The sequence below is a fragment of the Rosa chinensis genome, chromosome 5 (assembly GCF_002994745.2).
Source record: "Rosa chinensis cultivar Old Blush chromosome 5, RchiOBHm-V2, whole genome shotgun sequence".
NCBI classification, from domain to species: Eukaryota; Viridiplantae; Streptophyta; class Magnoliopsida; order Rosales; family Rosaceae; genus Rosa; species Rosa chinensis.
Window position 1 is genome coordinate 18,624,613 of NC_037092.1, and position 13,531 is coordinate 18,638,143.

The following is a 13,531-nucleotide window of genomic DNA, read 5'->3' on the forward strand; positions in this document are numbered from 1 at the left end:
ATTGATCTTCACACTTCAGTTTTTGGACTATATCTGTTGTGTGATTAACTTTAGGACAACAGAGTTCAATTGGTTCTGTTTTGTGATTAACTTTTAGGACAACAGAGTTCAATTAATTCTGTTGTCTGAGTATAAATTAAAAGACACTGATTTGTTAAAAACTGATGTGTGATATGAATGATTGCATTTGCTACATTATAAAACTGTTGTACGATCATTTTCATTTGCTAAATTTTGTGCAAATATAGCTCCATTTTACCTAATGAATAGTGATCAATTGGAAAGAAAACACATTGCAAGCCTTCAAATGAGTAATCCAATCCATTCCATATGCCAAAAATGTTAAAATGGAGCATTTCCCAATCATTCAACATCTCGTTTTACATTCTAATACATATATGCCCTATCTACTTGAACATCAAAGGCCGATACACATTGTTCCAAAGCATTATGTCTTCTAATGTTGTCTTCTAATGTTGCTTATGTTTCAATAAAATTTCGTTGTTTGTTGATTCCAACAAGTATGACATGCACAAAAGCCCTACCGGATCAACCCCTGCATCAATCCACCACTCCTCTATGTCATAGATCAGTTTCAATTTCACTGCCTCATCTCCGAACTTTAAAGTGCGGTCTGCATCAACACCACGACCATTGCGGTTACCTGTAACCAAGGCATATAGCACGCCAGTAGTGGAAAACAATATTCTGTTGACTCTCTCGACAAGATTTTCATTTTCTTCAAATACTTGGTAGACACTCCAGCTTTTGTCTCTAGGTCTACACAAAGCCAGTTCGCCACTATTATGAACTGCTGCATACATTCTGAGATGTCTGGGCTGGATAAAACCAATCTGTTATGAAATCAGAGTAATAGTAAGTCTAAGTAGGAGTCAATGCCTATCCTCTTTTGTGCACCATACTCTGGTCACATGGTACCAACATCGAGTTCCTTTTGAAACATAAGCAACAGACCAAAACACAATTGAAGCTCAAGTAATTGTCCTCGACACCTAATAGAGAACAAAGTACATAAAATAACAAAGCAAAAGCTCAGAAAGAAAGATATCAGAATTCAAACCAATTCCAAACTCATGATATCAAACACCCCACCTAACCACAGTTTACAAATCAAAAGCTTTACCAGACGTCAAAGATCCCAAAGTAAAACCAACAACGATAAAAGATAAATAGAAGTAATATTTCTAGGTACGAAATCACTCATTGATCCACACCAACATCTCAATTTAACATAGAAATCAGCCAAGGAAAAATCATAAATAAAACATAACGCAAGAAAGAACAGTCACTCACCTCAGTTCTTAAGCAGACCCAAAACAAGAACAGCCAAAAAAGGAAAACCCAAAAGGCTCAAAGCTTTGAATAGCAGAAAAAAGAATAACAAAGGCTGAAACACCTCTCCTAAATCTCCTCCTTCCATCCACAGTTTGCTTTTCGAATCATAGAGCAGAACGGAAACAACCAACCCAACTCAAAGCAAAACCCCTTCACTAAGAGATCATATTCTCAATTCTTCATCTTTGCTTCCGAAAATCAACAGAAACCTTCTAGCTTCTCTCCCCTCAAATCCAGAGATACCCAAATGGTTGCCTTCGACAAAAACCCAAACTCTCCAACTCTCTCTTCCCTTCCTTTCCCGTCTTTTTCTTCGTCCCCATCCTCTCTTCTTCTTTATTTTTCCTTTCTTTTTTTTTTCTTTTTTTCTTTCTTCTGTCCCCTTCCCCTCCATATTTAGTCAGCCCCCAGCCCTTCTAATCTTCCCACAATCAAAAGAGAACAATATAACAATAAGACTAAAATAAAACAATTAACTAACAGATCATATATTATATTTATATAATACATATGGAAAAATAACACAATAGAAAGAAAAGAGTAAGAAATAAAGAACGAAAGAAAAGACCTAACCATCAGCTTACTGTAACTTAATTTTCATTTGGATCATATAAGATCTATGATGATATAAGATGTGCAACCAATACACAATTAAACTAAAACCATAACAATCATTATTAACTTAACTTGGAACAGAAAGTCATAAAATTGCACTCATTATTGTATAATTTTCATTTGCATGATTCATATATTTACTATTTCAGTCAGCTAAAAAAAATTCAGTTGGAAGCAAAACAGATATACATGTCACAATGCAAGCAAAACCGATGCCAAAATATCTATGTTTTACAAAACGCAACCAGACTATCAATTAGAGAGCAGACATTAAAATTTCATTTAGGTCAAAACCAAATTTCAATACTAATAAACAAAAACATAGCCTGAAACTTCCAAAGTTCCAATCTAATCCCTCCTCAAGCGATATAGACGAATCCAAAAAAAGGTATGAAACTGTAAAAGAGACACCTTCATGTTCTCCTTTTGGTTTATCATTTTCAAAACCCAGTAACGATTATGATGAATAGAAATGTGGGTTTTGACATAAATAATTTGACAAACAAAAATGAGGTGCTCGGAGCAATCAGGAAGGAACTCACCAAATACGAACCATATATATCCTCTGCTTCAATCACCCAGCCTTGGGCAACAACTGACAAAGAATAAATGAAACAAATTAGAAATCATGGTAGAACAATCCAAAACAAACCCACACCCAGGTCCCTAATCTTTCCTCCTCAAAATCTTACATCAAATCCAGAATACAAAATCCCAAATTTGATATCAAATATGGCATATAAACTCTGTAAACCCAACCTGTCTTACACTCTTACTTGTAATCTGTTCAGAATCTTGCTCCACCAGTATTAACGATGAATGTAAATGTAAGTGAGATAGTTTTAGCACTCTTATAATACATGTAAATATAAGATGGGCACTAAATACCAGGATTGAGTTACATGGAATCCAGAAAGAATGACTAGTAGGCAAAAACACCTAAATTCACTGTCGACCAGGCTTATAGATAGTTAATATAACAAGCATTGCGGCTAAGCATGTAATTGATCAGACCATGGATTGAATTACTTTGATCTAAAACTTCTGTTTGTGGCTAATCTGGGTATAATGACAACTTAATTACTTGGAAAAAATAAAAAGAGTGAGGACGAAAGCTGCATTAAAACATGTTTTGTCTGAAGTGACACACTTGTATGTTCTATGAAGCTATAAGAGGATATGGATATAAACTTAACAAGCTCAAAAGTCAACCCTAAGGCCCTCAGCAGTCCTACTTCTTCAGCACACATACATGTGCTAGAAGTATAAATAGCAAAAGTTCAATGAAATTCCCTTAAAACAGATTATTCAAAGTTTCTCTTCATAATAATGGAAAAGGGTATGCAATGCAAGAGCTTTGAAAAACTTGAAGAAACAAAGTAGTAGTCAAAACCAAAGATCCAGAATTTTTGGTGCAAACTAAAATAATAATGAAAGCATTCTCAAGAGACGTAGTAAGTGTTACTTACTACTTACTTCAGTAAGGAAAACAGATGCTTGACCGCGGTACACGAAAAATCTTGGACATACAATCTGATTGATGAATTCCGTTGAGCATCCCTTGAAGAGATGAACATTTACAATGTTTGGAAAATATAAGGTTTGTGAAATCTGCAATGAAAAAGAAAACAATATAACACAAATAAGGATATTATTCTCAACAGCTCTTTCATAGGGTAAGCAAACCAAATAGGAATAAAAAAACAAACCAAATTCAGGGGTGAATTTCTGTGATTTCAACAGCGTGGCTTCCTTATTAGAAAACCATGTGTCCTGATCATCCACTGTATTCTCTTGAATACAATTTCAATGAAACATTACATAAAGAAATATAATATAGAAACTGCTCCACACTATCAAACCAGTGAACCCAAGAGCGTACGCAACAGGATCCCACATTCTCTGGATACTCGTGCGTGTGCCACCCTTGGACATGAACCAATCTGAGAAGCTTATCTGAAGAAAGAAGTAAAACTTTAAATTTAAACAATTGTGCAAAAAATAACTATCTACATTGAAGCAAGAACATAGAAAAAACAAACCCAAACAAAATCAGGCAAGTAAGATTCCCAGGTACACAATAATAACAGATTAAAGTAGCTTTCATTCTTACGCTATCCAAATTCCGCACATCACTCAATGCTCCATCTGGATCAACCAGAGCCCTGACGACAGGACTCAATGCAAGAGCCAATGCATTTCTTGCTTTATCATAAGTCTGCAGTTACAAAATATCATAAAGTAAAAGCATTAAAAGAAATCTGGACAAGCTCTAATTACCATATAAATCACATCCAACAAATACTAAATGATAACACGGATCACACCACATGCAATGTCTTCCTGATTCAAGATGGAACCAGTGCTTCATTTTCTCTCGGCTTATCTAATTCCTAAATTTAAAAAAGTATTGGAAAGCATGTACAGAAATGAACCATGACAAAAATGATGCTTGCAGTAACGTCAGGACAGTGGCAATGCAAATATATACCTTGATCTGATTTGTAGATAAAAACGCAAGAATCCCATGTATGGGGGCTCCAATTGGAAACCGAAAATCAAGTTCTGTGATGGAGAAGTTAATTAAATATCAGATTTCTTTGAAAAAGATCACTCCATAAATATAAGGTGGCATACAAAATAGGCAGGAACGATTTAAACAAGAGAAGATTTATGATCTCTCAAGACAAAATTTGATCAACAAAAGATCGAGCACTAAAGCTTACCACCTGGTTGATAGGGCATGCTATGGTGTGGCATAGTAAACTCATTTACTAACAATCGATCATTTTAATCTTCTGTCTCCAAGCCTGGCAAGCTTTTAAGGACTACAACAACAAAGTAACTGGCTGCCTTGAGTCAAGCAGTGTCCAAACCTGAAGTGTTTTGTGCCGCACTCTGATTTGTACTGCGCCTCTCCAAAGCTGGATGTGCAGGGATCATAGCAAAAAGGGTCGACTGGTTTATCTGCATCAAAAAACCAAATCACCCATAAAACAAACACACAACATGAAGCATCCGATAGAATATTAATAAATGATAAGCTGATTCTTAGTTTCCTGACCAACTAAACATGGTATAAATTTCAGAAACTGCTCAATTGATGATATAATCAGCTCCAAATCAATGTGAACATAAAACGAGAACCACCTAACTATATCAAATAGGCAGAGAACGAAAAAATCAACAATCGGTAAAACCCTAACAATCACGACCCATCCAATTCTAGTGTATAACAATTGATTGATTCTCAATTACACTCATCTAACCCTACAATGACACGAAGAAAACCCTAATTCATTGAAAATTCAAGTTCAGCCGCTCAGATCTTTCAAGGATTTAACACTTTAGGCTCCGAATCTGGTTGAAGCAACAACCGGAGCAACAAAAAGGAAATCTGAGAAAGCGAAGAGAAGTTGCTTACAGGTTGTTCGGCATCGATAACCAACGAGCTTCAAGTGCCGATGACGAAGCTGAAGAGGACTAACGGAAGCTTTGATGGCGGAATGTGAGCCGCGGGAGAGAGAGATGGAACGGGAGGCGGAGAAAAACCAAAACCAGAAGAAGGCTCAGGCTGTTCAGGATGGTGACAACGAGGGAGAAGAGGGTGAAGGTGAGGAAGGGAAAGGAAGAGGCGCCTAAGAAATTGTAGTCATTCGCTCGAAAGAGATGGGTTTGTAGGTCTAAGGTCGAGAGAGTCATGAGCTGTGTTAAGTGTAGAGAGGAGGCCGGGGTATGTTTTTTTCCTTTTCAGTTTCTTTTGGACACGATGCGGCAAAATTAAACATAACTAAAAATTCTCAAAGTTATTCACACAACGGACATCTCATCGACCGTTGTCTGAATGCAACACTAAAAATCAAAATGTGAAATTATGGGGGGAAACATGGCGCCTACAGCATTTTGGCTCAAAATGTTGCCGCCCAGTCACAACAAATTATTTGAATCAGACAACACATATATGAAGTTATGTTGTCTGATTATACATATTTTAAATTTGAGCTGAGGGAGCAAGGAGGGATAGTTCCCGCCTATGTGCAATCATAGTACCAGTTTTGGTGCTAGGGATAGGTATCTCTCATTTAGACAACACAAATAAGAAATTACGTTGTAGGAGTACATATATGTAACCTACATTTTGATCAAAATTTGTTCATTTTGGGGCAATGAATGACATTTTGGATGCATTGAAATCTTGCCAGTACATATCTTCATTACTTGGACAACACAAAGTAAAAAACTGTTGTGTGATATTTTGCAAGCTACACTCATACAACAGATATAACTATTCTGTTGTCCTTTGGAGCACCAATTTAGAGCCAAATTTGAGTTAGGCTAAGAGGGAAATCTGCCGCTATTTTTTTTTTCATTCACACAACGAACTATTCTTATAACTGTTGTGCAATGATCCACTAGCTAAAAAGTTCAGAATTTTAACCACCTTATACAACGCAAGTTTTTTAAACGTGTTGTGTGATTCACTTTTCTTCATCACACAACACTTTTTTTTTTTCGTTGTGCAAAAAGTGTTGTGTGTTTAAGTTATTGGTGTAGTGATACTTGAATTTCGAAACTCTAAACAATTCTTGAATCATTATCAATCTGACCATCACCACATCAACTTTACCCCATAGTGACATCACCGCATCAAAAGTAGCCCACATCATCACCATATCAAAAATCTTGCTACGAACCACCCGATCAAATTTATTTTTCCACCATCACAAGTCCCATCACAAGTATATTTTTTCTCTTTCTTTGTTCTTTCCCAGACAACTTCACGTGGGGACAAGTTTATACTTTATACCACTACATCCTGAATAATTGTTTAAGCCTAGTTGACAAGCGGTCAACCTTTCCTGCTCCAAGCCAAGCCGTAGCCCTCCTAGCCGACAAGACCTCCTGCTATTTGATTAAAGTGTTTGATTAACGTCCTGCTGCACCAATTGTTTGGCCATGTGCAGGCCCTTGCTTTCTACTCAATGGGTCCTCCCTCAAGCCTCTTAACTCCTCCACCACGCCGTCCTCTAAGTAAAATAAATCCATATGCAAATATGAAGTGTCCGCTCCGTGGAGTTTTGGGTCATAGCAAGCAACGGTGCTATGAAGTAATTGGCTACCCTGATTGGTGGGATTTCACCAAGAAACCGCGAAAGAACCTCGAAAAAGCTGTCGTGGCTACTACAGAGGAAGAGCACCTATCTGAAGCCTCCGCTAACGTAGCACAGTCAGGTATGAAGGGTAAGATATCTATGAATAGTTCTTGGATAATTGATACACGTGCGTCTGACCATATGACTAATGATCCTAGTCTCTTATAAAAGCTAAAACCTTCCTCTCAAGACATTGTCTTTACGGCGGACGGTACTCCAACTCCGGTTACCGGAGAAGGTTCTGTTGTTCTGTCTAATACATTAACCCTTGAGTCTGTGTTAGTTGTTCCTTCATTGGCATATAATCTCCTATCTGTTAGCCAAAGTATTCTAGCACTAGCATGTATTGTGACCTTTTATCCCTCTTTATGTGTGTTTCAAGACATTTTGACTCTGCGGATTCTTAGTTATGGTGTTAGAAGGGGGAAACTCTATTACTTGGACCTGACAGAGAGTGGAAAGCAACAGTTGGTAGGACAAGTGAATCAGGTCAATGGAGTAGTAAATGGTAAGGAAACATTGTGGCTGTGGCATCGTCGTTTGGGTCATCTATCTTTTGGTTATCTTAAGAAACTACAACCTCAGTTGTTTTTAGGTGTCAGTGATTCAGATTTTCGTTGTGATGTATGTGAATTGGCTAAGAGTCATCGAATTTCGTATTCACCTAGTCTTAATAAAAGTCCCATTCCATTTATGAAGATTCATTCTGATGTCTGGGGTCTTGCTAAGATCACTTCTTTTTCTGGAGCTCCGTATTTTGTGACTTTTATTGATGATTGTACTCGTATGACTTGGGTATCTCTATTAAAGAACAAGAGTGATGTTTGTTCCATGTTCCAAGTTTTTCATAAAATGGTGTCCACACAGTACCAACAACCTATTCGAGTTTTTCAATCTGACAATGGTGGTGAATATGTGAATGGCCCTATGCAGGAGTTTATGCAATCTCATGGAATTCGACATCAGACTTCAAACTCATATACTCCTCAATAGAATGGATTAGCAGAAAGGAAGAATTGACAGTTACTTGAAGTTGTCTGTGCCTCTTTGTTTGGCATGCATGTACCTCGTGAATATTGGGGAGAAGCTGTGAAGTCCGCCGCCTACCTCATTAATCGTACTCCTTCTCAGGTAATTGAATTTCAAAATCCTCAGCAAAAACTTCAAAAACTTCTGTCACTGCCGTCGCTACCAAATCTTGAGCCTCGTGTGTTTGATTATGCTGAGTTCCAAAAGTGTTATCGCTGCTATGATCCTCTTACTGGCACTATGCATGTCTTTCTTGATGTTGCGTTTCATGAATCCAAGTCTTATTATTCAGGGGGAGGTTTGGAGTCTTCCCTTCAGGAGGAGAAAGTGTGTGAAGGGAATCTCGGAGATTTATTTGCATTTGAAGAATTAGAAGAATTAGAAGCTTTGGAATCGAGATTCAGAGTTCAGAATTCTTCAACTGGAAATGAAACAGAAACTGGAGTAGTAGAAAACAAAAAGGGAGAATAGTCACTTTAGTCACTCAACTATGACTCATTTGACGCTTTGGTCACTCAAGTTTCAAATATATCACTTTGGTCACTCAAGTATTACACTGTCATTCACAAAAGTCACTTTGTTGTGAGAAAAAATGTCTCTTGGGTGACTTTTGTGAATGACAGTGTAATACTTGAGTGACCAAAGTGATATATTTGAAACTTGAGTGACTAAAGTGTCGAATGAGTCATAGTTGAGTAACCATTTGTTGAATTCTTCCAAACGAACAAGAAAATGATGCTGCAGCCGTGGGGGCCCCCCATCTGCCAAAAAGACAAGGAAGCTGCCATGGGGTCCTCCACCTGCAGAAAAGAAAGTGGAAAAGAAAGAGGAGAAAAAAAATGGAGAAGAAAAAGATCATGTTGCCGTAGGAAAAGAAAGAGGAGAAGAAAAAGGTGACCAAACTGTAGGGACCCCAAGTGAAGATGGTGGTTTGATTGGAGGTGGACAATTCGATGGACCCGTGGGGCCCTCAGATGGGAGTTTTTTGACTCTCCAAGCCGACGGCTTGGTTCCAGCCGATCAGTTGGCTTTAGCCAACCACTTGACAAACTAAATAATGCAGATGCAACACGCCAACCTGCTATTGTGCGGCACCAAAGTGGCCTGAGTTGTCAAATCAAGACCCCACATGTCAGGAGACTGATACGCACCTTGAGGGTAACAATGATGAATTAATGCATCCTGGAATATATGGAACATCACAGACCAATGAATTACTCATTGACTAGCCCGGCGTCGATGCACCCAATTAACATAATATAATTCAGAGTCCTCATCTATCAGAGTTCTTCCCCTTCTCTACATCGTCAACTGAAGAATCCGTTGTGAGTGTTCCTTCTCAGGTACCTTTAATTTAGAACAAATTATATGCGGTAGGTAATATTAATTTTAGGAAATCACAGAGGATTACCAAGGGTATTCCTAAGAAACAATATAAACCAGACATCAAAACCAAAGCTAAGTATCCTATAGCTAATTACATGTCTAACCATAGGTTGTTTGGGTCACATGCACTTGTTGTTGATCAATTATCCACTGTATCTATTCCTCGTAGTGTACAGGAGGCTTTGGCAGACCCTAAGTGGACTCCAGCAATGAATGAAGAACTAGAGGCTTTGCAGAAGAAACTCGACTTGGGATATTGTGACTATGCCTGCTGGAAAGAAGACTGTTGGATGTCGATGGGTGTTTACAGTAAAACTTAAAGCTGATGGGAGCATTGACAAGTACAAAGCCAGATTAGTTGCCAAAGGTTACACTTAACGATATAGAATTGATTATGAAGAGACGTTTGCCCCTGTAGCAAAGATCAATACTGTTCGAATCTTGATTTCACTCGCAGCAACTAAAGATGCCATCTACATCAGTTTGATGTGAAGAATGCTTTCCTCAATGGTAACTTGGAGGAAGAAGTGTATATGGACATGCCACCAGGAGTCAAAAATTTGCCTTATGATACTAGCAAGGTTTGTAAGTTGAAGAAGTCTCTTTATGGTTTGAAGCAGTCTCCAAGAGCTTGGTTTGGGTGGTTCTCCAAGTCCATGAGGACGTTTGGATATAGACAAAGCAACTCGGATCACACTTTGTTCATCAAGCATAGTCAGGGTAAGATCACCGCTCTGATAGTATATGTTGATGATATGATTGTCACAGGGGATGACTTAAAAGAGATGGAGGCTCTACAGAAGTATCTTTCTAAGGAGTTCGAGATGAAAGATCTTGGGCAATTGAAGTACTTTCTTGGAATTGAAGTTGCAAGGTCTAAAAAGGGGATTTCGTTGTCTCAACATAAGTATGTACTTGACTTGTTAGCTGAAAAAGGGATGCTTGACTGCAATCCTATTGAGACACCGATCGAGATGAATCACAACCTTGTAATCTATCCAGATCAAGTTCCAACTGATAAAGGACGGTACCAACGTCTAGTAGGGAGGCTTATTTATCTTTCCCATACTAGGCCTGATATTGCTTATGCTGTGAGTGTGGCTAGTCAGTTTATGCATTGTCCAAGTGAAGAGCATATGGATGCGGTGTATCGTATTTTGAGATACCTTAAGATGCATGGCACCTGGAAGAGGTTTGTTGTTTGAAGTTGTAGGGTACACGGATGCAGACTGGGCTGGTGATAAGACAGACAGACGATCCACATCTAGGTATTTTACATTTGTTGGAGGAAATCTGGTGACTTGGCGCAGCAAGAAACAAAAGGTTGTTGCTAGGCCAAGTGCTGAAGCCGAGTTTCGAGGTATGGCACGTGGAGTGTGTGAGATGTTGTGGATTCGTAATGAGTTGAAAGATTTGGGTTTTAAACTCAAGAAAGCTATGGACTTGCATTGTGATAACACATCTGCTATTGAGATTGCTCACAATCCTGTTCAGCATGACCGGACTAAGCATGTGGAAGTAGATCAACATTTCATTAAGGAAAATCTGGACAAGAAAATTATTCATTTCCTTTTTGTGTATACAGAAGATCAATTAGCAGATGTTCTTACGAAAGGAGTGTCAAGGAAAGTGTTTGACAACTCGATTGACAAGTTGGGCCTGATTGACATTTATGCACCAACTTGAGAGATCAGTGTAGAATATTCTGTAAATATTTACTCTCCTTGTACATATAGATTACGTATCTCTGTATAATTGTAGGAGATCGTTTCTTATTAGGATTACTATTGTATCACTTTATAAACCCTATTCTTGGGATTTGAATAATATTGAAGCATTCCAAATACCTTGAAGTCTTATTTTCTACTACCTCTTTTGACAAGAATTTAAGCCGATGGTTTTGAAGAGATGGTCTCATCCTTAGATCATGAACTTGGCAGTATATATCTAGGCATCTAGTTTGCACTGATCTTTGTAGGATGAGCTCTCTTTTTGTGTCAACTGTCGGATGTTGCAACCTGTAAATTTAATGTCCAAATGTAGAGTTTTCCATCATCAGCGTCACCACATTCTTAGCTTCTGTTGGTTAGATTGATAGTATTGCAGTGCTTGCTATATAGTTACCGTAACCCTCGATTAATTTACTGCCTTTTCTATCATATGTCAGTAGAGTTTGCTTTCGTTGATGCTAGAAACAACTCAATGGTACATCTTGATTCATGAATACATAAAGACTACCCAAGCTTTAGCTTCTTAAGTTCCTTTCTAAGATCGATTTTGCAAGAGCACCAGACAAAACACTTCATTTATTCTTTCGAAATTTTAAACAGACGATAACAATGCAGCTTAGAGCTCATGACAACCAATTCTCGAGTACATCTAGTACTTAGCAAATTTGAAGGTGCTAGACATTCCAAGTCTAAAGCTTTCATCGCAGTTCCCAGCTCCTCGTTTATTTACGTAACCTGGATATTGCCATGGGTAGAATGTTTCTTCTTCAACCAGATATAACCCAGCCACCTTTGCCAAATTCACTATTTCCCACTCTGTAAAAGGAAATTTTGTCTTGTGTGTCACATGAATTTGTCCACGGCTACACAGCATTTGATGTGCACTCATGAAGTATCCCTTGACCAAGTTCTTATGTGCACTAAAAAGCAGGATTTATTTTAATTAGTATCATAACAAATTAAGAGTGAGAATAACATTGGTACATAGTTTTTAGAACTTACAGAATTTGAGATTTATCGCTTTCTGATGAAAAAGAACCTCTCAAGTAACCTGCATGAGGAAAATTATAGATTGTACAATCAAACCTCCTGTAAATAAGTTGGGGGTGTTGGTTCATAGTATGCACATCTAACTCCATGCAAGATTGTGCATCCCTTTTCCTCTAATTCCTTCAAGTGGCTCATAGCATTTGGGTAATTAACCCTTAATTCCTCTAGAGTTACCGTACCAAACACTTCAGGTTATTTATTTGTCAAATAACTAGTGAGCATATAACGTACTTGAATATTGAGGTATATTGGTCAATGTTTATATTACCTCTGGAGTTGAGTGAGGTAGCAACTATGTTGGCAGCAGAGTCAAATGCTGTGGCTAAACAAGCAGCAAAGGAAAAGTCTCCCTCACCCACCAAGAGTATCTTCTGAGAGCTGCTATAATGCACAATTCTTTTCTCTTGTGCCATGTCTTTTTTCCTCAGAATTCTTTGAACTTCTGATTTTTTTTTTTTTTTTTTTACCGGAACTAAAACTGTTGGAGCATTTCCTCGATTAAGTAGGTTGCAACACAGGTATTTCCAGTCAGCTGCTATTTATAAGTTGGCAGTACGTAGAGATAGAATTAATATTAGTCTCGGAGTTGAATTTGAAGAGTGCCACTCTAAATCCATTAATTCAATTCCAAGTTCCAACCTATGCATGCATTTTGGTAATTGAAAGGTTTCCTAGCTTAATTTTTTTCCCGTTCTGTTTAAGTTCGTGGACATGAGCACTAAATATTACTTAATTTTGCTCTGTTGGAAAACTGTAGCTAGGTTAAAGAATATACCAGATGGTATTATTATATTTTTGTTCATCCAAAAGTTACTTGTAGATTGTTTATCAAAGGAAGTTACATGTAAATTTGTAATCTTCACATTCTTGTTTTTGTTCGTCTTCATTCTTTTTGTGCTTGAAATGGTTAATCTAAAAGCTGGGCTAATTTAAATTTCTTCTTAATTTTGTCACAGAACCACAATTGACCTAGCTATCGTCTTTGTACGTGACAACATTATTCGGTCCAAACATGTGATTCCCCAATTTTTTTTTCCTTTTTTTTTTATTTTTTATGAAAGGATCTTTCATCTTATTCGAAATTGATGGGGGGTAATGAACTGAATTGCTCACATTGTGAAACTACACGATATAAATGGCCAACAGTGAAGCTAAAATTAAGAAGTGAATTAAGGGTCCAAATCTATGGATCAACTAATTAAGTAATTTATA

At 37.7% G+C, this 13,531-nt stretch overlaps 1 protein-coding gene and 1 long non-coding RNA gene across 7 annotated transcripts; both read right to left on the reverse strand.

The window, feature by feature from the left end:
• Positions 1 to 298: 298 nt before the first annotated feature.
• On the reverse strand, positions 299 to 4,664 carry LOC112203336. Of its 6 annotated transcripts, XR_005810900.1 has the most exons (8): positions 4,463 to 4,664; positions 4,085 to 4,189; positions 3,869 to 3,927; positions 3,681 to 3,762; positions 3,448 to 3,582; positions 2,514 to 2,566; positions 1,315 to 1,777; positions 299 to 854 (listed from the first exon to the last, which is right to left on the reverse strand). It is a non-coding gene; the product is annotated as an uncharacterized LOC112203336 (long non-coding RNA). The 6 variants fall into 6 exon arrangements; XR_005810901.1 differs by lacking the exon at positions 1,315 to 1,777 and having other exon boundaries at positions 4,463 to 4,607; XR_005810902.1 differs by lacking the exon at positions 1,315 to 1,777 and having other exon boundaries at positions 3,441 to 3,582; positions 4,463 to 4,607.
• A 7,254-nt stretch (positions 4,665 to 11,918) lies between these two features.
• On the reverse strand, positions 11,919 to 12,732 carry LOC112203337 (uncharacterized protein At4g26485). The gene is made up of 3 exons (XM_024344321.1): positions 12,588 to 12,732; positions 12,272 to 12,320; positions 11,919 to 12,189 (listed from the first exon to the last, which is right to left on the reverse strand). The coding sequence occupies exons 1-3, from the start codon at positions 12,730 to 12,732 to the stop codon at positions 11,919 to 11,921; spliced, it is 465 nt and encodes a 154-aa protein (XP_024200089.1).
• Positions 12,733 to 13,531: the final 799 nt, after the last annotated feature.

What these genes read in the sequence shown, in the direction of transcription:
- LOC112203337 (XM_024344321.1), bottom strand. Translation starts at nt 12,732, where the DNA reads ATGGCACAAGAGAAAAGAATTGTGCATTATAGCAGCTCTCAGAAGATA. An exon ending in TACCTCACTCAACTCCAGAG is followed by an intron (nt 12,321 to 12,587) that starts GTAATATAAACA and finishes TTCCTCATGCAG; the next exon opens with GTTACTTGAGAGGTTCTTTT. An exon ending in AGCGATAAATCTCAAATTCT is followed by an intron (nt 12,190 to 12,271) that starts GTAAGTTCTAAA and finishes CCTGCTTTTTAG; the next exon opens with TGCACATAAGAACTTGGTCA.